Source organism: Triticum aestivum, chromosome 5A, assembly GCF_018294505.1.
Source record: "Triticum aestivum cultivar Chinese Spring chromosome 5A, IWGSC CS RefSeq v2.1, whole genome shotgun sequence".
Taxonomy (NCBI): domain Eukaryota; kingdom Viridiplantae; phylum Streptophyta; class Magnoliopsida; order Poales; family Poaceae; genus Triticum; species Triticum aestivum.
Genome location: NC_057806.1, coordinates 138,554,168 through 138,575,786, shown reverse-complemented (window position 1 = coordinate 138,575,786; position 21,619 = coordinate 138,554,168). Strand labels below are relative to the sequence as shown.

At 44.1% G+C, this 21,619-nt stretch overlaps 2 protein-coding genes across 2 annotated transcripts; one reads left to right on the top strand and one right to left on the bottom strand.

The window, feature by feature from the left end:
* Positions 1 to 13,692: 13,692 nt before the first annotated feature.
* On the top strand, positions 13,693 to 16,733 carry LOC123102650 (rho GTPase-activating protein 2). The gene is made up of 5 exons (XM_044524070.1): positions 13,693 to 14,335; positions 15,080 to 15,200; positions 15,286 to 15,405; positions 15,564 to 15,794; positions 15,924 to 16,733. The coding sequence occupies exons 1-5, from the start codon at positions 13,956 to 13,958 to the stop codon at positions 16,431 to 16,433; spliced, it is 1,362 nt and encodes a 453-aa protein (XP_044380005.1). The 5' UTR covers positions 13,693 to 13,955; the 3' UTR covers positions 16,434 to 16,733.
* Positions 16,734 to 17,136: 403 nt separating this feature from the next.
* Positions 17,137 to 20,701, bottom strand: LOC123102649 (VIN3-like protein 1). Its single transcript, XM_044524069.1, has 4 exons — positions 20,498 to 20,701; positions 19,301 to 19,949; positions 18,601 to 18,908; positions 17,137 to 18,503 (listed from the first exon to the last, which is right to left on the bottom strand). The coding sequence occupies exons 1-4, from the start codon at positions 20,538 to 20,540 to the stop codon at positions 17,410 to 17,412; spliced, it is 2,094 nt and encodes a 697-aa protein (XP_044380004.1). The 5' UTR covers positions 20,541 to 20,701; the 3' UTR covers positions 17,137 to 17,409.
* Between the last annotated feature and the right edge of the window lie 918 nt (positions 20,702 to 21,619).

The window sequence follows — 21,619 nt, the reverse complement described above, 5'->3', positions numbered from 1 at the left end:
GGAATCCATCGCCATCGTCATCGTCAACCATCCTCCATCACCAATTTGATGATACTCACCGCCATGCGTGAGTAATTCCATCGTAGGCTTGCTGGACGGTGATGGGTTGGATGGGATCTATCATGTAATCGAGTTAGTTTTGTTAGGGTTTGATCCCTAGTATCCACTATGTTCTGAGATTGATATTGCTATGACTTTGCTATGCTTAATGCTTGTCACTAGGGCCCGAGTGCCATGATTTCAGATCTGAACCTATTATGTTTTCATCAATATATGAGAGTTCTTGATCCTATCTTGCAAGTCTATAGTCACCTATTATGTGTTATGATCCGTTAACCCCGAAGTGACAATAATCGGGATACTTACTAGTGATGACCGTAGTTTGAGGAGTTCATGTATTCACTATGTGTTAATGCTTTGTTCCGGTACTCTATTAAAAGGAGGCCTTAATATCCCTTAGTTTCCGTAAGGACCCCGCTGCCACGGGAGGGTAGGACAAAAGATGTCATGCAAGTTCTTTTCCATAAGCACGTATGACTATATTCGTAATACATGCCTACATTACATTGATGAACTGGAGCTAGTTCTGTGTCACCCTAGGTTATGATTGTTACATGATGAACCGCATCCGGCATAATTCTCTATCACCGATCCATTGCCTACGAGCTTTCCATATATTGTTCCTCGCTTATTTACTTTTCCGTTGCTATTGTTATCATCACTACAAAATACCAAAAACATTACTTTTACTATTGTTACCTTTTGCTACCGTTACCACTACTATCATATTACTTTGCTACTAAACACTTTGCTGCAGATACTAAGTTTCCAGGTGTGGTTGAATTGACAACTCAGCTGCTAATACTTGAGAATATTCTTTGGCTCCCCTTGTGTAGAATCAATAAATTTGGGTTGAATACTCTACCCTTGAAAACTGTTGTGATCCCCTATGCTTGTGGGTTATCAGTATGCACCGTTGCGAAAGTTCTTCGTGTTGAGACACCACGTGATGATTGGGTGTGATAGGCTCTACATTCAAATACAACGGGTGCAAAACAGTTGCACACGCGGAATACTCAGGTTAAACTTGATGAGCCTAGCATATGCAGATATGGCCTTGGAACACTGAGACCGAAAGGTCGAGTGTGAATCATATAGTAGATATGATCAACATAGTGATGTTAACCATTGAAACTACTCCATCTCACGTGATGATCGGACATGGTTTGGTTGATTTGGATCGCGTGATCATTTAGAGGATTAGAGAGATGTCTATCCAAGTGGGAGTTCTTAAGTAATATGATTAATTGAACTTAAATTTATCATAAACTTAGTACCTGATAGTTTTTTCTTGTCTATGTTGATTGTAGATAGATGGCTCGTGCTGTTGTTTCGTTAAATTTTAATGCGTTCCTTGAGAAAGCAAAGTTGAAAGATGATGGTAGCAATTACACGGACTGGGTCCGTAACTTGAGGATTATCCTCATTGCTGCACAGAAGAATTACGTCCTAGAAGCACCGCTGGGTGCCAGGCCTGCTGCAGATGCTGCTGATGACGTTAAGAACGTCTGGCAGAGTAAAGCTGATGACTACTCGATAGTTCAGTGTGCCATGCTTTACGACTTAGAACCGGGACTTCAATGACGTTTTGAACGTCATGGAGCATATGAGATGTTCCAGGAGTTGAAGTTAATATCTCAAGCAAATGCCCGGATTGAGAGATATGAAGTCTCCAATAAGTTCTATAGCTGCAAGATGGAGGAGAATAGTTCTGTCAGTGAACATATACTCAAAATGTCTGGGTATCATAATCACTTGACTTAACTCGGAGTTAATCTTCTTGTTGATAGTGTCATTGACAGAGTTCTTCCACTACAAGAAACTTGGTAATCCATGACAGATTTCGGATGATGTCTTTGAAAACTGTCATGAATGTGCTAGTACAGCCCCGCAAGCCCGCTGAAGCCCGCCGAAGCCCGCCTAACCATTCACGTATAAAGTGCTAACCCTAAGTCCCTCCTCTCTCTCCCTTCTTCGCAGCCCCCACTTGATTCCCCCATCTTCTCACACAACATCGCCGCCACCAACCACCACTTCACCTCGCTCCTCCCGCAGCTCGTCACCGGCCCTTCCCCTCCTCCCACCTCGCTACTCCGACAACTTATAGATCCGCCGCAACCCCCACTAATCCATCTCTATCGCGACCCATCTCTCTCCTGCGAATCGTCGCACCGCCACCAACGTCTGCCGATTCCGACGACGTCCGCCACCGTGCAGCACGTTCACGAGCTCGTCTCCAACCCCTCCGCCCTCAAGTCCAGCTGGATCCGCCGCTCCCAGCCCCCGACGCTCGCCCGCAACCCCTAGCCCGTGGCTAGGGTTTCGGCCGTGGCATCGTGTCCGTCGTTGTCGCGTCTCCAGCGGCTCCTCTCCGTCATGCATCACTCCTCCTCGCGCCCTCTCCCCCTCCTGGATGGCACCCCCTAGCTCGGTGCGCTCACGTGCGTTGGGCTGGACGTCGACGACCCGGACTCCCTCTTCCAGCATCGGCCATTGAGCTCTCCCGCCTTCCGCTAGTCCTGCTGCTCTGCTTGTTGGTCGGCTCATCAATGACGGCCCTGCCAGCGCTGCCCTGGATGTATAGGGTGAGGCAGAAGGTCGACAGGGCAAACAGGCGCGGCCCGTCCATCGTTCTCATTATGTCATACGTCGCCGAGGTCACCGCGCTCCAGGCCTCCGGCCACTTCCGGCCCTGGTGTGTCTAGTCCTACGTTGACCTCTATGGTGAGTCTTCGCCTCCAGTTTCTAATCCAAATCGCTTTCCTGTAGATTGTGCAAATGAAGCACTCAGTGAGTCTGGCCGTTCCTGGTTGACCTTTTGGGTTGTTTTCAAACAGCTAGCAGTGAGTGCTGAACTGCTCCTAACTGAACCCAGACACAAACACACAACACATAACAGAAGGGGGAAACAAGCAGAGATGATATTGTAGTGTTAACACAAGAATGGTGAACATAAATTTGAAATTTTATAGATACCTGAAGCTGTGGGCACAGGGCAAAGCTTACTAGCTCTGCAAATTGTGCATGATCTGCAGTCACAGAAGGCCTGAATTCGCTTTCTAGACCTGAATGCAGATTGACCCAATCACTCATTTTGGATAACAACTATGGAAAGGGGGACTAGAAACCGACTAGAAGGATATCATATAAACATGTCCATGTTCAAAATTAGTTTGTCAGCCTTTGGGTGTACATCATCAGTTCTTTTTGTAAGATTCTCATGACAGTGATACTATTTTTCTGTAGATTTATGCAAAATGGTTGAAGCATGTAGAAATGAGGAGGTGCCACGCTGCCAGATTGTGTTACTGTTTCAAAGTTTATTTGAGTTAAAAGACACTCCCCTATCCTTTACGTACTAACAGTTAACATGCACATATCTTTTTATGTGTGCATTATAGATAGAGTCGCTTGTGAAAAAGAAATATGGGCAAGAGGCTTTTACAATCTTTATGCTATTGGTTGTACAAGGTTGTGTAGTTAAGACAGATCAAGTAACCACTCTTGTACATTGAGGACATTCTAGAACTATACTTTGTTATTATTGTCAATCTCTTTGGGTTAAGAAAGCTTCAGTTATGCAGTAAATTTAGTTGTGTGATCCTGTTTTATGATTGTTCATTTGAGGACATGGCTCCCTGTTACAAATTGCAGTGCACAATAGTAAACCTTGGTTGCAAATGTGCAGATTACTGAGGCAAAAATTCTTGACAAGTAGATTGCTCATTCAACTTTGTACAAACTATGGAATGACGGGCACATTGATACAGAGGCCTGTCTCCTAGTTTCCATCAGAAAAGCAGTATTTTTGTTTGGAGGGCAGAGAGAATGGCATGCTTTAAATGTTAGTTGTGTGGTTTATCTAAAAGATAATCTCACTGTTTTCACGATCTACTATTTTACTATACCGGACCGGTGGCCCGTGTTAGCCTTACAAATGCATCGTGGATTTATGATATATTGTGTTACTTTCATCATAAATCTGCATACATGTATTGTTGCCTAAAACTTTGTCATTTCTCAGGTTTCAGTTCTGTAGCCGATGGACAGGCACTTTTTTTGGCGCATGTAACATTTCTAAGTGATAGGTTGCTATATTAACCTCAAATTTTGTTTTCCAAGTCTTTGCATAACAATTGATATGTTGAATAATGAATATAATGGTTCTATTTGCTTATGTGTGTTGATTCAACCATCTCCTGGTGTTCAAGTGTGTTGATTTGGCGTGTACCTTAATAACCATTAAGTAATTACATGAGCCATGTAATAAATTAAATTTTTAGTTCTTTGCATCATGGATATTGTTTGTTATGATAGCATTTTGTTGGCGCATATACTCCAGAGTGCAAAATCATATCTGATGTGCATTTCTGTATCTTTCCAGAACCAAAAGAGAAAAAGAGAATTGTACCTCTTCTTACTGCCTAATAAAAGGGAATGTAGTACTGTTTTAATCACTTCCAAAAGGTTTCTTGATATATCAGGAAAAGTGAGTTGCACTTTTATGTATTACTGGATGTCGATTTAAGTTCCACGGTAGCATTTTGTCTTTCTGTATTGCGGAAACAGTGTTCCTTGTCGGACATATTTCTTTATTGATGCAAAGTGTATATATTAATACAGTATTGTTATGTTTGTTCTGATTTCTTAAGCGGTGTCTCAAAATTCTTGATGTTTGTTGTTTCTAGTACTCATGTTGTGCTTGGAGATTATTTCCTTTCTCAGTTATGTACTTGGAGATTATTTCCTTTCTCAGTTATGTACTTGGAAATTATTTCCTTTCTCAGGTATCCACTGATTAGTGAGGAAGGTTGATGATGACAAATTGAATCAGTCCACTGATAGAATTATAGAGCCAAAGAACTATGCTAGAGATAGAAGAACTTGGAGTGTCAATTCTTCAGGACCTTCGGCAACAACGGCAGTCAGTACTGCATGCTCACACTACAGGATCTGTTATCAAAATCGAGTGGTAGTGGTTCTAGTTCATTAAACTATTTTAAGTGCAGTATAACTTTGAAATTTTCTCCATCTTGAATATTCATTTAATTATTGTTTTCTCTACCATTTATAATTTGCTTCCTCAATTCCAAATTAACTGAATTTGACTAAGTTTATAGGAACATCTATACCATAGAATTAGTTTCATCCGATTCATTGTAAGATATATTTTTTTTTGTAATATAGTGTCCACCTGGCTATTCTTGATATTGTAGTATATAGGTTTACCTATGCCTCATGAGTGATGTTCAAATCATGTCAAATAAAAATGATGGTTCAGATGATAATAACTATTATTGCTGTTATTGTAATAAACTTGTCATTTTGTAACAGAAGCATATTGTTATGTACAGGTTGCCTTGGTGGTGAGAGCCGCAAAGGAAGTTTGAGCTGTAGAGGTGAAGTTGATGATTAAGAGGGCCTGTGCAATGTTGTATACTTGTTGATGTAATCTGGTGTAGTTGTTATTGAGGTCAGGTGAATTGATGTTGGATGTGTTCTTCGACACATTTTAAAAGGCCTTTACTCAATGAAACAATTGAATAGAAATTTGTGAAATGGAACAGAATATGATCTATTCAATGGAAATTGTGAAAGCATGTTTGATTATCTGTAATGGGTCGTGCCATAGCTGTTTGGATGAATATCATGGGCTGGATTAAAATAAATGGGCTAAACTACCGCAAATAATTGGGCCGAAGGCTACTTTGGGGATGCCACGTAAGATCCATGCTGGCGCCATGTAGATGCCATGTGAGGTCCATATTTGGTACAATCTTGTCAATTCATGACGGACTAGTCTGTCACAGAGGACCGGGCCTGGGGCGGGCCTGGGACAGATCCGTGACGGCCAGGATCCGTCATGGTGGTGCAATTGTCAAATTATGACGCGATATACATGACGGATTCTAAATCCGTCACGGCCCCCCCTCCACGACGATTTTGTACTGGTCCATGACAGACTGAATCCGTCATGGATTAACAAGATTCTTGTAGTGTTCAATCACTGCCACCAAGCTACAAAAGCTTTGTGATGAACTATAATATGCAAGGGATGAATAAGACAATTCCCGAGCTCTTCGCGATGCTAAAGGCTGCGGAGGTAGAAATCAAAAAGGAGCATCAAGTGTTGATGGTCAACAAGACCACTAGTTTCAAGAAAAAGGGTAAAGGGAAGAAGAAAGGGAACTTCAAGAAGAACGACAAACAAGTTGCTGCTCAAGAGAAGAAACCCAAGTCTGGACCTAAGCCTGAAACTGAGTGCTTCTACTGCAGACAGACTGGTCACTAGAAGCGGAACTGCCCCAAGTATTTGGCGGATAAGAAGGATGGCAAGGTGAACAAAGGTATATGTGATATACATGTTATTGATGTGTACCTTACTAATGCTCGCAGTAGCACCTGGGTATTTGATATTGGTTCTGTTGCTAATATTTGCAACTCGAAACATGGACTGCGGATTAAGCGAAGATTGGCTAAGGACGAGGTGACGATGCGCGTGGGAAATGGTTCCAAAGTCGATGTGATCGCGATCGGCACGCAACCTCTACATCTACCTTCGGGATTAGTTTTAGACTTGAGTAATTGTTATTTGGTGCCAGCATTGAGCATGAACATTATATCTGGATCTTGTTTGATGCGAGACGGTTATTCATTTAAATCAGAGAATAATGGTTGTTCTATTTATATGAGTAATATCTTTTATGGTCATGCACCCTTGAAGAGTGGTCTATTCTTATTGAATCTCGATAGTAGTGATACACATATTCATAATATTGAAGCCAAAAGATGCAGAGTTGATAATGATAGTGCAACTTATTTGTGGCACTGCCGTTTAGGTCATATTGGTGTAAAACGCATGAAGAAACTCCATACTGATGGACTTTTGGAACCACTTGATTATGAATCACTTGGTACTTGCGAACCGTGCCTCATGGGCAAGATGACTAAAACGCCGTTCTCCGGAACTATGGAGCGAGCAACAGATTTGTTGGAAATCATACATACAGATGTATGTGGTCCGATGAATGTTGAGGCTCGCGGCGGGTATCGTTATTTTCTCACCTTCACAGATGATTTAAGCAGATATGGGTATATCTACTTAATGAAACATAAGTCTGAAACATTTGAAAAGTTTAAAGAATTTCATAGTGAAGTTGAAAATCATCGTAACAAGAAAATAAAGTTTCTACGATCTGATCATGGAGGGGAATATTAGAGTTACGAGTTTGGTCTTCATTTGAAACAATGCGGAATAGTTTCGCAACTCACGCCACCCGGAACACCACAGCGTAATGGTGTGTCCAAACATCATAATCGTACTTTACTAGATATGGTGCGATCTATGATGTCTCTTACTGATTTATCGCTATCATTTTGGGGTTATGCTTTAGAGACGGCTGCATTCATGTTAAATAGGGCATCATCGAAATCCGTTGAGACGACGCCTTATGAACTGTGGTTTGGCAAGAAACCAAAGTTGTCGTTTCTTAAAGTTTGGGGCTGCGATGCTTATGTGAAAAAGCTTCAACCTGATAAGCTCAAACCCAAATCGGAGAAATGTGTCTTCATAGGATACCCAAAGAAAACTGTTGGGTACACCTTCTATCACAGCTCTGAAGGAAAAACTTTTGTTGCTAAATTTGGATCCTTTCTAGAGAAGGAGTTTCTCTCGAAAGAAGTGAGTGGGAGGAAAGTAGAACTTGATGAGGTAACTATACCTGCTCCCTTATTGGAAAGTATTTCATCACAGAAATCAGTTCTTATGACACCTACACCAATTAGTGAGGAAGTTAATGATGATGATCATGAAACTTTAGATCAAGTTGTTACTGAACCTCACAGATCAACCAGAGTGAGATCCGCACCAGAGTGGTACGGTAATCCTGTTCTGGAGGTTATGTTGCTAGACCATGACGAACCTACGAACTATGAAGAAGCGATGGTGAGCCCAGATTCCGAAAAATGGCTTGGGGCCATGAAATCTGAGATGGGATCCATGTATGAGAACAAAGTGTGGACTTTGGTTGACTTGCCCGATGATCGGCAAGCCATTGAAAATAAATGGATCTTCAAGAAGAAGACTGACGCTGACGGTAATGTTACTGTCTATAAAGCTCGACTTATTGCAAAAGGTTTTCGACAAGTTCAAGGGATTGACTACGATGAGACTTTCTCACCCGTAGCGATGCTTAAGTCTATCCGAATCATGTTAGCAAATGCTGAATTTTATGATTATGAAAATTGGCAAATGGATGTCAAAACTGCATTCCTGAATGGATTTTTGGAAGAAGAGTTGTATATGATGCAACCGGAAGGTTTTGTCGATCCAAAGGGAGCTAACAAAGTGTGCAAGCTCCAGCGATCCATTTATGGACTGGTGCAAGCCTCTTGGAGTTGGAATAAACATTTTGATAGTGTGATCAAAGCATATGGTTTTATACAGACTTTTGGAGAAGCCTGTATTTACAAGAAAGTGAGTGGGAGCTCTGTAGAATTTCTGATATTATATGTGGATGACATATTGCTGATTGGAAATGATATAGAATTTCTAGATAGCATAAAGGGATACTTGAATAAGAGTTTTTCAATGAAGGACCTCAGTGAAGCTGCTTATATATTGGGCATCAAGATCTATAGAGATAGATCAAGACGCTTAATTGGACTTTCACAAAGCACATACCTTGACAAAGTTTTGAAGAAGTTCAAAATGGATCAAGCAAAGAAAGGGTTCTTGCCTGTGTTACAAGGTGTGAAGTTGAGTAAAACTCAATGCCCGACCACTGTAGAAGATAGAGAGAAGATGAAAGATGTTCCCTATGCTTCAGCCATAGGCTCTATCATGTATGCAATGCTGTGTACCAGACCTGATGTGTGCCTTGCTATAAGTTTAGCAGCGAGGTACCAAAGTAATCCAGGAGTGGATCACTGGACAGCGGTCAAGAACATCCTGGAATACCTGAAAAGGACTAAGGATGTGTTTCTCGTTTATGGAGGTGACAAAGAGCTAGTCGTAAATGGTTACGTCGATGCAAGCTTTGACACTGATCCGGACGATTCTAAATCGCAAACCGGATATGTGTTTACATTGAACGGTGGAGCTGTCAGTTGGTGCAATTCTAAACAAAGCGTTGTGGCGGGATCTACGTGTGAAGCGGAGTACATAGCTGCTTCGGAAGCAGCAAATGAAGGAGTTTGGATGAAGGAGTTCATATCCTATCTAGGTGTCATACCTAGTGCATTGGGTCCAATGAAAATCTTTTGTGACAATACTGGTGCAATTGCCTTGGCAAAGGAATCCAGATTTCACAAGAGAACCAAGCGCATCAAGAGACGCTTCAACTCCATCCGGGATCAAGTCCAGGTGGGAGACATAGAAATTTGCAAGATAAATACGGATCTGAATGTTGCAGACCTGTTGACCAAGCCTCTTCCATGAGCAAAACATGATCAACACCAAGACTCCATGGGTGTTAGAATCATTACTGTGTAATCTAGATTATTGACTCTAGTGCAAGTGGGAGACTGAAGGAAATATGCCCTAGAGGCAATAATAAAGTTATTATTTATTTCCTTATATCATGATAAATGTTTATTATTCATGCTAGAATTGTATTAACCGGAAACATAATACTTGTGTGAATACATAAACAAATAGAGTGTCACTAGTATGCCTCTACTTGACTAGCTCGTTGATCAAAGATGGTTATGTTTCCTAGCCATTGACATGAGTTATCATTTGATTAACGGGGTCACATCATTAGGATAATGATGTGATTGACTTGACCCATTCTGTTAGCTTATCACATGATCGTTTAGTATTCTGCTATTGCTTTCTTCATGACTTATACATGTTCCTATGACTATGAGATTATGCAACTCCTGTTTACCGGAGGAACACTTTGTGTGCTACCAAACGTCACAACGTAACTGGGTGATTATAAAGGTGCTCTACAGGTGTCTCCGAAGGTACTTGTTGGGTTGGCGTATTTCGAGATTAGGATTTGTCACTCCGATTGTCGGAGAGGTATCTCTGGGCCCACTCGGTAATACACATCACTATAAGCCTTGCAAGCATTGCAACTAATGAGTTAGTTGCGGGATGATGTACTCCCTCCGGTCCTTTTTACTTTGCATATTAGGTTTGTCCGAAGTCAATCTCATCCAACTTTGACCAAGTTTATATAAAAAATTATAGACATTCACATAACAACACCAATATCATTAGATTCATCTTGGAATATATTTTCATATTTTATTTATTAGATATTATAGATGCTAATAATTTTTAATATAAATTTGGTCAAACTTAGAAAAGTTTGACTTTCGGCAAATCCAATGTGCAGAGTAAAAAGGACCGGAGGGAGTATTACAGAACGAGTAAAGAGACTTGCCGGTAACGAAAATGAACTAGGTATTAAGATACCGATGATCGAATCTCGGGCAAGTAACATACCGATGACAAAGGGAACAACATATGTTGTTATGGGGTTTGACCAATAAAGATCTTCATAGAATATGTAGGAGCCAATATGAGCATCCAGGTTCCTCTATTGGTTATCGACCGGATACATGTCTCGGTCATGTCTACATAGTTCTCGAACCCGTAGGGTCCGCACGCTTAAAGTTTGATGACGGTTATATTATGAGTTATGTGTTTTGATGTACCAAAGGAAGTTCGGAGTCCCGGATGTGATCACGGACATGACGAGGAGTCTCGAAATGGTCGAGACATAAAGATTGATATATTGGAACCTATATTTGGATATCGGAAGTGTTCCGGGTGAAATCGGGATTTTACCGGAGTACCGGGGGTTACCAGAACCCCCCCCCCCCCCGGGGGGGTTTAATGGGCCAAGATGGGCCTTAGTGGAGAAGAGGAGGGGCAGCCAGGGCAGGCCGCGCACCCCCTCTCCCTCTAGTCCGAATTGGACAAGGAGGGGGGCGGCGCCCCCCTTTCCTTCCTCTCTCCCTCCTCCTTCCCCTTCTCCTACTCCAACTAGGAAAGGAGGGAGTCCTACTCCCGGTGGGAGTAGGACTCCTCCCTAGCGCGCCTCCTCCTGGCCGGCCGCCTCTTCCCCCTTGCTCCTTTATATACGGGGGCAGGGGGCACCTCTAGACACAACAATTGATCTCTTGGATCTCTTAGCCGTGTGCGGTGCCCCCCTCCACCATAGTCCACCTCGATAATATCATAGCGGTGCTTAGGCGAAGCCCTGCGTCGGTAGAACATCATCATCTTCACCACGCCGTCGTGCTGACGGAACTCTCCCTCAAAGCTTGGCTGGATCGGAGTTCGAGGGACGTCATCGAGCTAAACGTGTGTTGAACTCGGAGGTGTTGTACGTTCGGTACTTGATCGGTCAGATCGTGAAGATGTACGACTACATCAACCGCGTTGTGCAAACACTTCCGCTTTCGGTCTACGAGGGTACGTGGACAACACTCTCCCCTCTCATTGCTATGCATCGCCATGATCCTGTGTGTGCGTAGGAATTTTTTTGAAATTACTACGTTCCCCAACACCAACCAAAGACAAGGTCTACAACGACTGAACATCTGACAACTCCTGAAGGACCGGACATCCTATACGCACCAGAAATCCAGTGTCACTGTCCAAAAGATCCAAAGAAGAAATCACGGAAGTTCGATGACTATCAGACGTACGGTCCCCCATGAGCCACCGGACATCCGGTACCCCATGAACGACCAAACATTAGGTAACCACCGGACACCCGGTGACTGTCCGCGCACAGTTTTGGGTTTCGGCCCTTATACCCGTCTCTCGCCCCCTAGACTATAAATACCCCTTCCCTTGGACGAATTAGGATTAGCAAAGCATAGATGAAGAACTAGAGAGAGCTTTCCTCATATCTACTCCTCTCCTTTAGAGATCAGGGCCTCCTTTGGAGAAGAATCCCTAGTGGATCATCAAGACCTCCTCTTGTGGAGAAGAATCACCATCATAGGATTGCCAAGCCCTCACCTCCTCTTGGATTTGAGATGAACCTTACTCTTGTTGTTATTTGCCTTGGATTGCTTGTGTATGCTTGTGGATCTCATGTGTTGCCCATCTAGTGGATGTGTGATTGGACTTGTCTTTGAGTGTCCCCCCTTGTGATATGTGTGTTCCTCTTAGTCCCTCTCCAAGTTGTGAAAGAAGGCCACCTAGGGTTCTACCCTACATCACAGGGTGGATCTATACACCTTCACCACTGTCAAATGGCGAAGGAGGAGCATGAAGAGGAAATAGAAGGGGGAAAATGGCGTACTCAAGAAAATTGTCCCTTTCCTCCTTTCTTATGAGTACGACGCGGGATGCCAAACGACGGCTCATGATGCAAACATCACATAAGATTTGGCTGTTGTGACTCCCGGACACGGGAAGCGAGGCACAATGATGGCAGTCACAAGACCTTTCGTGGCACTAGACCTGCTTCGGGGCCGACGCCCAACTAGGGCAAGACCCTGGCCTGGCCCGATATGCTAGGATGCCCGAAGCATTGGAACCCTTACCAACATTCGGCTTGGTTAAAACTAGAGCAGCCGAGGCCGGACTATTCAATGGACTGCAATAGAAACTAACAAGCGATATGACCAAGGGTCCAAGATCAAAGAGGGAGCTCGTCAAGATTTCATCACGGCCACTCAAAGCGAACCTCCCACTAGGCGAGAACTCCGGACGAGCTCGAGGGCTACTGACTGTGTACACCACCAGGGTGGCTCCTCGTTGTGCAAGCCAGACAATGGGTCGGTCTCAAGGCCCAATAAGTCTGGGTGTCTCAAGGGCCTCAGGCCGAGCAGTGAACCATCCTTCCGGAAGAACCGTACAGTGGCGTACAAGTCAAGGGCCCCCTCCAGGCTAAGACTCTAAGTCGGTTTATATGTCGTGTGACCCTAGGCCTCGTTCCCCCTTTATAAGGCGAGGCTAATGGGTAGGTCAACTTCATTTGTATCGGGAGCACATATCCACGCATATTATAACCCCCTCACGCGCGGTGTTTTTCCCACAATCAATTAAAGCAAAACTAGAACGGTGTTACCTTAACCTCAGGACTCAGACCTAGATAAATTTTCCGTATGCGATCCCTTTTGATACTTTCGATCACACGCTCCACCTTGTTGACGGTTTTTAGTACCATCAATAGGTGCCCGTACACATTTCATGATTTCTACTCAGCTAAAAAGATGAACACAAATATATGTACGTAGCTCGAAAGCAACTATAGCTGGGCGCTTGCCCTATAGCTTCAACTAGACAACAACAAACAAGGATCACCACCACCGCCCACCGGAGAATTCAAGTAACACTAATGATGTACTACTAGATAAGGATGATGATGGAGTAACATCAATTCCAGCCTCCGTACGAGCGTTGACGAAGCAGCAAACACCAGGTGGGTTGTGTGCTTTTGAAGCAAAAGATTTTTCTTCCGTTTTACTAAATGTGACGTGGAAAATGGCAAAGGACATCACACCAGGGGCAGGGGAGCCGCTTTTCAGTTCCAGCGGCCGGTCGGGTCAGAGTTTGAATCCTTCTGATACGCTTTTGCACCTTGGCCCCTCTGCGTTCAAAACTATTTGCACTTGGCTCCTCCACACTCCTCCTTCCCCCCTCATTAATGCTTCTCTGAGCTCACCACCTCACCACCGCAGAGAAACAGAGAGAGAAGGGGATTTTGTGCTGTTCCAACTTCCAAGAAGCTGAGAGGGGGAGAGAGAGAGAGGCTTGAGCTTCGATCTATGTGTTCGGAGCTGCAATTTTGAAAGGGAGTACAAGAGGGGGAGGCGGCGAGTCCAAGATTTTAGTTGGAGGGGAGAAAGCCGCGAGGCGACGACGCCCATGCGCGCGAGCTCGGCCGCTGTGTGAGGAGGGGTGGTGGAAGAAACCCAGGATGACGGGGGTGGTGGTGGTCTCGACGGGGTGCAAGGGCGGAAGCGTGGGGAAGAAGAGGGGCGGCGGCGGCGGGGAGGAGGCGGAGGAGCGGGAGAGGCAGCAGCTGTCGGTGCTGGCGCTGCTGCTCGCGGCCGTGCGGAGGTCGGTCGTGGCGTGCCGGGTGGAGCGGGGGCCGGACCGCGTCGCCGGCGGCGGTGGCGGCTGCCGCTGGGGAGAGGACGACGAGGACGCGGCCGCCCCCGAGCTGGCGGAGATGGAGATCGGCTGGCCGACCGACGTCCGCCACGTCGCGCACGTCACCTTCGACCGCTTCCACGGCTTCCTCGGCCTCCCCGTCGAGTTCGAGGTGGAGATGCCTCCCCGCGTCCCCAGCGCCAGGTACCCTTCCTTCCATCCATGAGATCTCATCAACCTTCCTAGCTTCCTTCCATGTTCGACAAGATATATATCTTCAGGTTCTGCAAACTGTCCCAAATTAAGGTTGAACATTTTGTGTGAAGTAGAGAAAAATCTACGGAGGTTGCTGACTTGGAACTCGGTCTTGAGCAACTCGTGCTGGTTGCTTGATGCGGGGGTCTGAGAATTGCTGTCATTTTTGTTAAAATTTCTTCACCTGTTCAAGTAACTGTACTTCCTGATAGGTAGATAGATCTGGAAATACGGCAGGAGTTTCCATTCGTATTAATTCAGAAGTCCCAGTAACGGCGGGTGCCTTTAATGGCTTCCTTTATAAAACCAAGACTTTAACTGATGTAGAATGTGTTTTGGTTCAGTGGGATGATAGAACATCTTTTCTGAAAATGCCGTATAAGGAATTTTAGAATTTTAGCCAACTATGCTTCTTTTATTTCAGAATGTTTGTTGTCATAAATTTGCCCTTCAGGATTCAATATGCACATGGAGTTAACAGGACCTCTAAAACTGATATTTAATATGCACATGGAATTAACTGCATGACTACAAAATGGTATTTAATGGTGACTTTGTCCAAGATTCCGTGTGCACATGGAATTAACTTGAACAGGAAAACTGATATTCAGATATGAATTTGTCCAAGATTCTATATTTGAACACAATTCACTAGACAAGGCGTGACTAAAGATGCTTACAATTTTTTCCCAGTGCGAGTGTGTTCGGTGTCTCGGCCGAATCAATGCAATGCACCTACGATGGCAAGGGAAACTCGGTCCCCACGATACTGCTGCTTATGCAGGAGAGGTTGTATGGTCAGGGCGGGCTAAAGGTCAGACATCATTAGTCATTAGTTGCTCCATACCAGCAGGTCTGAATCAGCATGAATTTGCTCATCCGAGGTTTTGTATCTTCAGGCTGAAGGGATCTTTCGCATAAACCCGGAGAATGACCAAGAAGAGCATGTGAGGGATCAACTGAACAAAGGAGTTGTTCCTGAGGACATTGATGTTCACTGCTTGGCAAGCCTCATTAAGGTACATTTGTCCTTCACTCGTATCAACATATGATGACACAATAAGGACAGTGTGTTCACACGATCGATAGACTGTAATCATAAGTCTACAATCAAATGTTAAACAAGGACTGTTGGTTTTACAAGACGACATAACTACAACTTGTATGTATTGGTCAGGCATGGTTCAGGGAACTTCCTGAAGGTGTGCTGGATAGCCTCTCCCCGGAGCAGGTTCTGCAATGCAATTCTGAAGAGGAATTCCTAGAGCTTGTGACGCTACTGCGCCCCACTCCAGCTGCACTCCTCAATTGGGCTGTTGAGCTAATGGCTGATGTTGTGGAGGAGGAGGAGCTAAACAAGATGAATGCTAGAAACATAGCCATGGTGTTTGCCCCCAACATGACTCAGGTAATCACTACATTAGTCTTCTTGCAGGATAGCACATGTCTGTACTTACCTGACCTCCGGAAAAAGAAAAAACCAACTGGCAAGTTGCCAATTACTGTGCTAATCTTTAAACTTTTTATTCAATTCTAGATGTCAGATCCTTTGACAGCCCTGATGCATGCTGTGCAAGTCATGAACTTTCTCAAAACATTGATCTTGAGGACGCTTCGAGAGCGTGATGATGTAGCTCCTGGAGATTACACTCCATACTCATCTCCAGCATCTTCCGGTCGGCATTCTGATGCCGAATACTATGGCAGTGAGCGGGAGATGATGGACAGAAGCTGTGAGCTGAGCGATATGCACAGCCAGATCAGCAAGTCCGGGGGGCAGGTGGATTATTTGGTGAGGTACAACACCTGTTTCGACAGTGAACAGGAAGGCGACCATCCCCTCACTGAAGCCGAAGAGGTGTTCTTGGATCGGCTGGAAAGCCAACTCGAAGATGACAGACCAGAGGGAAGCACAAGCAAACAGCACGAAGTAAGCTCCGAGATTGTGGAAATGGAGGACGATCAACCTGAGCTGAAATCTGAAACCAAGGCATTGGAGGACATAGAAGAAGAAGAAGAAGAAGAATGTGCAGAGTTATTGAAATGATAGAGTCTTGTGTTCTTGGGCAGGTAGATCTTGTGGTTTTTACTCTCTGGTGGATTGAGTTTGTCAACATCTGGTTGAAATGTATTGCTTGTAGTGTCTGAACTTAACTCTGCTGGTGCTTGGATATGTCCATGTGGGTCATTCATATCTGTCCTGCCGTAGGACACCACCAGGATTCACTGCTGTATGGTCAACAGTGTTGTATGGAAATGACTGCATTAGTGTGCACTCGATGTTACTCTATCTGTACAAAAAATCTTCTTTTATTTTTTCATATGTGACTTAATTTCTAATTCTTCATGGTGGTGTCTGCCAAAATATGGTGCTAAGGAGACGCCAGAATTTAGCAGTGAGATGGCTTCAGTAGCAGTTACTTTCATGTTCAACTTCATCCCACTCTCACCAGCGAAACACGTTGCTTAGTTTGAAATCACAGTGAAAAAATTCAATATACTCCCTCCGTTCCTAAATATAAGTCCTTTTAGAGATTCCACTATAAAGACTACATTCGGATGTATACACGTTGCCTTCTAGAGTATAGGTTCACTTATTTTGTTCTGTGTGTAGTCTATAGTGGAATCTCTACAAGGACTTATATTTAGGAACGGAGGGAGTATATTCCTAAACAAAGAACACATTTTTGTTGTAGTGGAGGTGTAGAACTCGTCATCTGTAATAGTTCCCTGATATTACTTTTCCGGTAAACACAGAGTTACAGGCATCAATCAATTATCATGGTAGAGTTCAGAGTACAGCAATAAAACTAACCACACGTACATTTATCAGCAGTTAGAAGTGATATTACAACGAAGTGGAAAAACTGTGATATCCCAGTTACTTTCCCCTCATAAGAGTATTATTAAGAAATAATATCGATTAATGGCATAGCTTAGTACACAAACCAGTGTCATGTTTCCCCTTTCAAAGAATATTGGATACTAGTATACTGGTGTTGTTTAGTGTTTGCCTATCCGGATTAGTGCCATAGCTTAGTGCAGAAACCAGTCCTTGGCCTTTTACTGGCAACAATTTCTTCAAATGAATCCAGGAGCTGCCCTGCCAAACTACCTGGCTCGTCAACGAGGGTGCGGATAAAGGTCAAGACAACCCTCCGCTCCTGCTCCGTCGATCTCAGGCTAAACCAGGTTAGAAATCTCATCCTAAATTCTTTCTCGATGTGGCCACAACATTCCAACCATCGAATAGTCTTCACACAGTACTCATAGTTATTATCTAGCTCACCTAACCTACGGGAGAAGTGCCTCTGTGAACCGATGACCAAATTGCCATCCTCCGCACAGGTTTCCTGCTCCAAGTCTGATGTCTGCTTTCGACTTTGTGATCGGGATTCCATTGCAGGTGCCTCGCCGACATGCCCCTCGGTGCAGGTCGCGAAATCACCACAGCCATTGGACTTCCTCAAATCATTCTTTCCTGAACTATACGCGTTCTCATTTCGGAGGCACTCTGTTGGCATGACTACCTCAGCGTTTAAATCTGGGACTGAGGTTTCATTAAGATCGAGTTTGCGTGAAATAACATGTGCAACTTGACCCTTCTCTAGTATCACTGAATCACTCTGATCGCAGGAATCTTCAATCTCATCTTTACAGAACTCACTGGGGAAACCATCCTCTTCCCATGCCCTCCGTAATACTTTACCCAGCTGGCGCACCTTGAAGCCTGACGACCTGCCATTGTGCCTCTTGACATTTCTCTTGGCAGTAGACGAGCAACCTTCTGCACCGTGCTCTATATTCTTGTGCATGATCTCCACACTCCTGGTAAAGCACTTAGACTCGGAGTGGCCAAGTTCACCGTCCTCAACAAATGAAATGATCCGAAAGGCATACTCCGTGCAGGGCTGCAGATTGGAAATCAATATCCTTCTTTGGTCTTCGGGGAAAATAACAGGCTCCCCAGTGGAAGGCGGTTCTCTGCTGTTCCAGTACCAAAGCTTGTAGCCTTTGATAGCATGATACTGCGAGGAAGCAGTTTCTTTCAGAACAATCACTAATGATGAAGCTGTAATATCTTCAAATCTAAACCTGCAGGCAGTAGGAAGTGTATCTGCACCATGAAAATAAGTTTGTAAGATTCATAAAAGAATTAAGTTCCACATGAACCCACTAGAAAGGGGTAAAACTTAAAAGAAAAAAAGAATTACCAATTTGTTTAGTTTCTGCTTGAGTGTTTGACTGCAGCCAGTCATCTACCTTCTCCATTGCTAGAGAGCAAAGTTTCTGCACATCGGCAGCAACAGGAAGCCGGCCCACAATGCACCGGGCCATCTTAGAAGACCCATCAAGGGGACCAACCTCAGTTTCCAGCTTTGCTTTTGCATCCTGTACAATCTGATGCAGCTCTTTAAAACGGGTTGTGCCATCCAAAAGCCTATGACTTAGGTATATACGAGAACAAAGAATATCAACCCGACGAGCATCTTTAGCAACCGCTAGCTGCCTTTTCCAGAACCTGCTCAATCCAAAGGTACCATAAATAAGCAAAACTAAAAGGAAATAAACAAGAAAAGGGTTCACTATAACAAAGCTCATGCCAATAAGGTAGGGATAAAAGCTAAAAGTGCCATACTTCTAATGTATGTTTCAGGCAAAATTAACAAATAGGTTAGCTGACGTTTGGAAATATCACGACTTAAATATTTTAAACCCAACAAAACCTATCATAGAAAAGTTCTGAATCAGCTAGTAAAAATGAGACGAAATCAACATCTCAACAATTCCAGCCTTAACTGATAAAACCAAGAAAAACGCAACATAACAGAAACTGCAATGTAGAAAATGCATAGCAACATTCCCATACTGAAAATATATGCCAATGCATCAGCAAGAGGCAAAACTACTCACCCAAGTATTCCAATAACCTTCCCGCAGGCAGCACAGCAATAGTTACCATCTAGGTGCATAGATTGCCCAAGATCGATGCGCCCTGCCTTTCGGCGCTGGAGTGCGCACTCAACGTGGCAGGATGACTCACAGCAATCTGTATCACCAGTCTCTGATGAGCAGACGAGCCAAAGGCTAGGATCTTTGTTGTCATCGAAAAGGTGGCATATACAACACGAACACCGTTTGCAGAATGTATTCTCTGAGGTAAGCACAGCTTTGCAGGCTGCATTTTTGCATATCCATGTGGAAGGAGGCTTTTTGTCTTGAAACATTTCGCTCTCACGAAGTTGAATAGGATGGGCCCCCTTTCTTGGCGGCTTTCTGAGAGCCTGAATACCAGTGAGGCTTGGACTATTTTTGTTATTTGAGAAGAGCTTCTTGGAATCGATGTTCTTGCACCTTTTTACGGTTGCTTCTCTTGGAATTTCTTCCACCGACTTGCATTTGGATACGACAGACTCTTTCTTTTCTGTACTAACACTGGCATCGTTAGATTCTTGCTCCGGAAAAAAATTCAATGGTTCCTGGGCATAGTCTGAGATGGTGTTGCTGTCATCAGCGGGTTTAATCTCTTCATGTTCGCTCACATCACTAGAAGCATGTAAAGCTAGCAAGGGAAAAGACAAAGTAGAGAAAAGGAACAAAAACATTAGTATGGACAGAAAACAACAAACCTTATGAACTAAATACCACCCATCTCCCGGGAATTAAAAACTACTTGTAGATACTAGCATGGTTGCACTGGCTGAACACTTGAATATGCAATTCTCAGCCTAAACTCCCCGCCATTAAATATCACCTATCGCCCGACATGCTGCTAGTCAGTTAATTAAACCGCTAAAAGAGGAAAGTGGTAACTAGTAAAACACGCGTGGCTAAGAAGAAAGCAAGCATCCATTCCATCCATGCTTGACTTGGCCCAGTACGCGGGTTCACACGCGGCATGGGACCCACCAACCAGGAAGCTAAGATCGAGCTTGCGCGCGCGCGGCCGCGCGGGAGGAGAATGATCGGATCGGATCGGATCGGATGGAATCACGCACGGATGCATTGAGGGAAGCTAAAAGCGTAGGATTCGGGTTTGATTGCTCACGGCGAACAAGAAGAAGAAGAAAAGTAGCCTGATAAGCAAGCTGCTAGGTAGGGCCGGCTCACCCGCAGCGGCGAATCCAGACGGATCTCCTCCGGTCGACTCCATCCCCGTGGAGGGCCGCGGCCGCCGCCGTGGAGCACGAGGGGAGAGCGGATGGTTCCGCTCCGGCCGGACGGCTGCTACGGCTTTGGTGGAAGGAGAGGAGAGGAGAGGAGGGTTTTGTTCCTCTCCCGGGATGGTGGTGCACGAGACCGACAAGACAGAGGGTGGAGGTGGGCCGGCCCGGTCATTGGCCTTCCATCTCATCTTCCCGCAAGAATACGTTTTTTTTTTCTATTTCTAAATTTTGAGTTTTCCAAACGTTCAAGTTGAGGGATCCACTTTGCCATCCGTAAAAAAAAATCCACTTTGACTAGATAAAAAGGTGAGAGCTCCACTTGACCATTAGACCAACTCTAGCAGATTCGTTGTATCGACGATCGTCATCCGCTACATAGCAGCCATAATTGGCCTCCATATTATTATTTTTTGTCATTTTCTTCAATTTTGCAGGTGTAATTTAAGCTCAAATTAGACATATCAAACACATGTATCACATAAAATATATCACATAAATAAATAACTTAGCAGAAACTTCAGTTAATCCTAAATTGACCTCTTACCGCGGCTATCAGATCGCTAAAGTGGACCGTGGTTTTTTACTCCAAAACCAAAGGAAAAAAGGTGTTGCCACGTCGCCTTGGCATCTTGCAGGACGATGAGCATGTGTCCTTCATCACTCTAGAGAAATAGGCCAAGCTCTTTGAGAGGCCACTTGCCACCGATGTGGTATAAAATTATACATACTTCTGTGGATGGCAGGTGCCACACAACCTACTCAACAATTTGACCTCTGACTAATGGATAGGTCTTGATACGTCTTCAATGCATCAATAATTTTTTGTATGTTTCATGACTATTATTATGTAAGTTTTTAAAGTTTTTAAAAGATTTTTGAGTGACTAACCTATCAATTCAGTGCCCATTTACACTTCATGTTTTCTATTGTTTTTGGTACTTCAAAAAATGACCATACAAAAAGTCCCAAAAAATCCAAGAAAAATTCATGAGTGTTTTTGCATCACTAGAGGACTAGTGGGCCTAGTGTTGGGAATTGTTGCATGGAAAAAAATCTACGCACACAC

Coding starts and splice junctions, on each gene's coding strand:
- LOC123102650 (XM_044524070.1), top strand. CDS start 13,956: ATGACGGGGGTGGTGGTGGTCTCGACGGGGTGCAAGGGCGGAAGCGTG. Junction 15,406..15,563: donor GCTTGGCAAGCCTCATTAAG/GTACATTTGTCC, acceptor TGTATTGGTCAG/GCATGGTTCAGGGAACTTCC. Junction 15,795..15,923: donor TTGCCCCCAACATGACTCAG/GTAATCACTACA, acceptor ATTCAATTCTAG/ATGTCAGATCCTTTGACAGC.
- LOC123102649 (XM_044524069.1), bottom strand. CDS start 20,540: ATGGAGTCGACCGGAGGAGATCCGTCTGGATTCGCCGCTGCGG. Junction 18,909..19,300: donor AAGGTTATTGGAATACTTGG/GTGAGTAGTTTT, acceptor TGGATTGAGCAG/GTTCTGGAAAAGGCAGCTAG. Junction 18,504..18,600: donor AGCAGAAACTAAACAAATTG/GTAATTCTTTTT, acceptor TTCATGGTGCAG/ATACACTTCCTACTGCCTGC.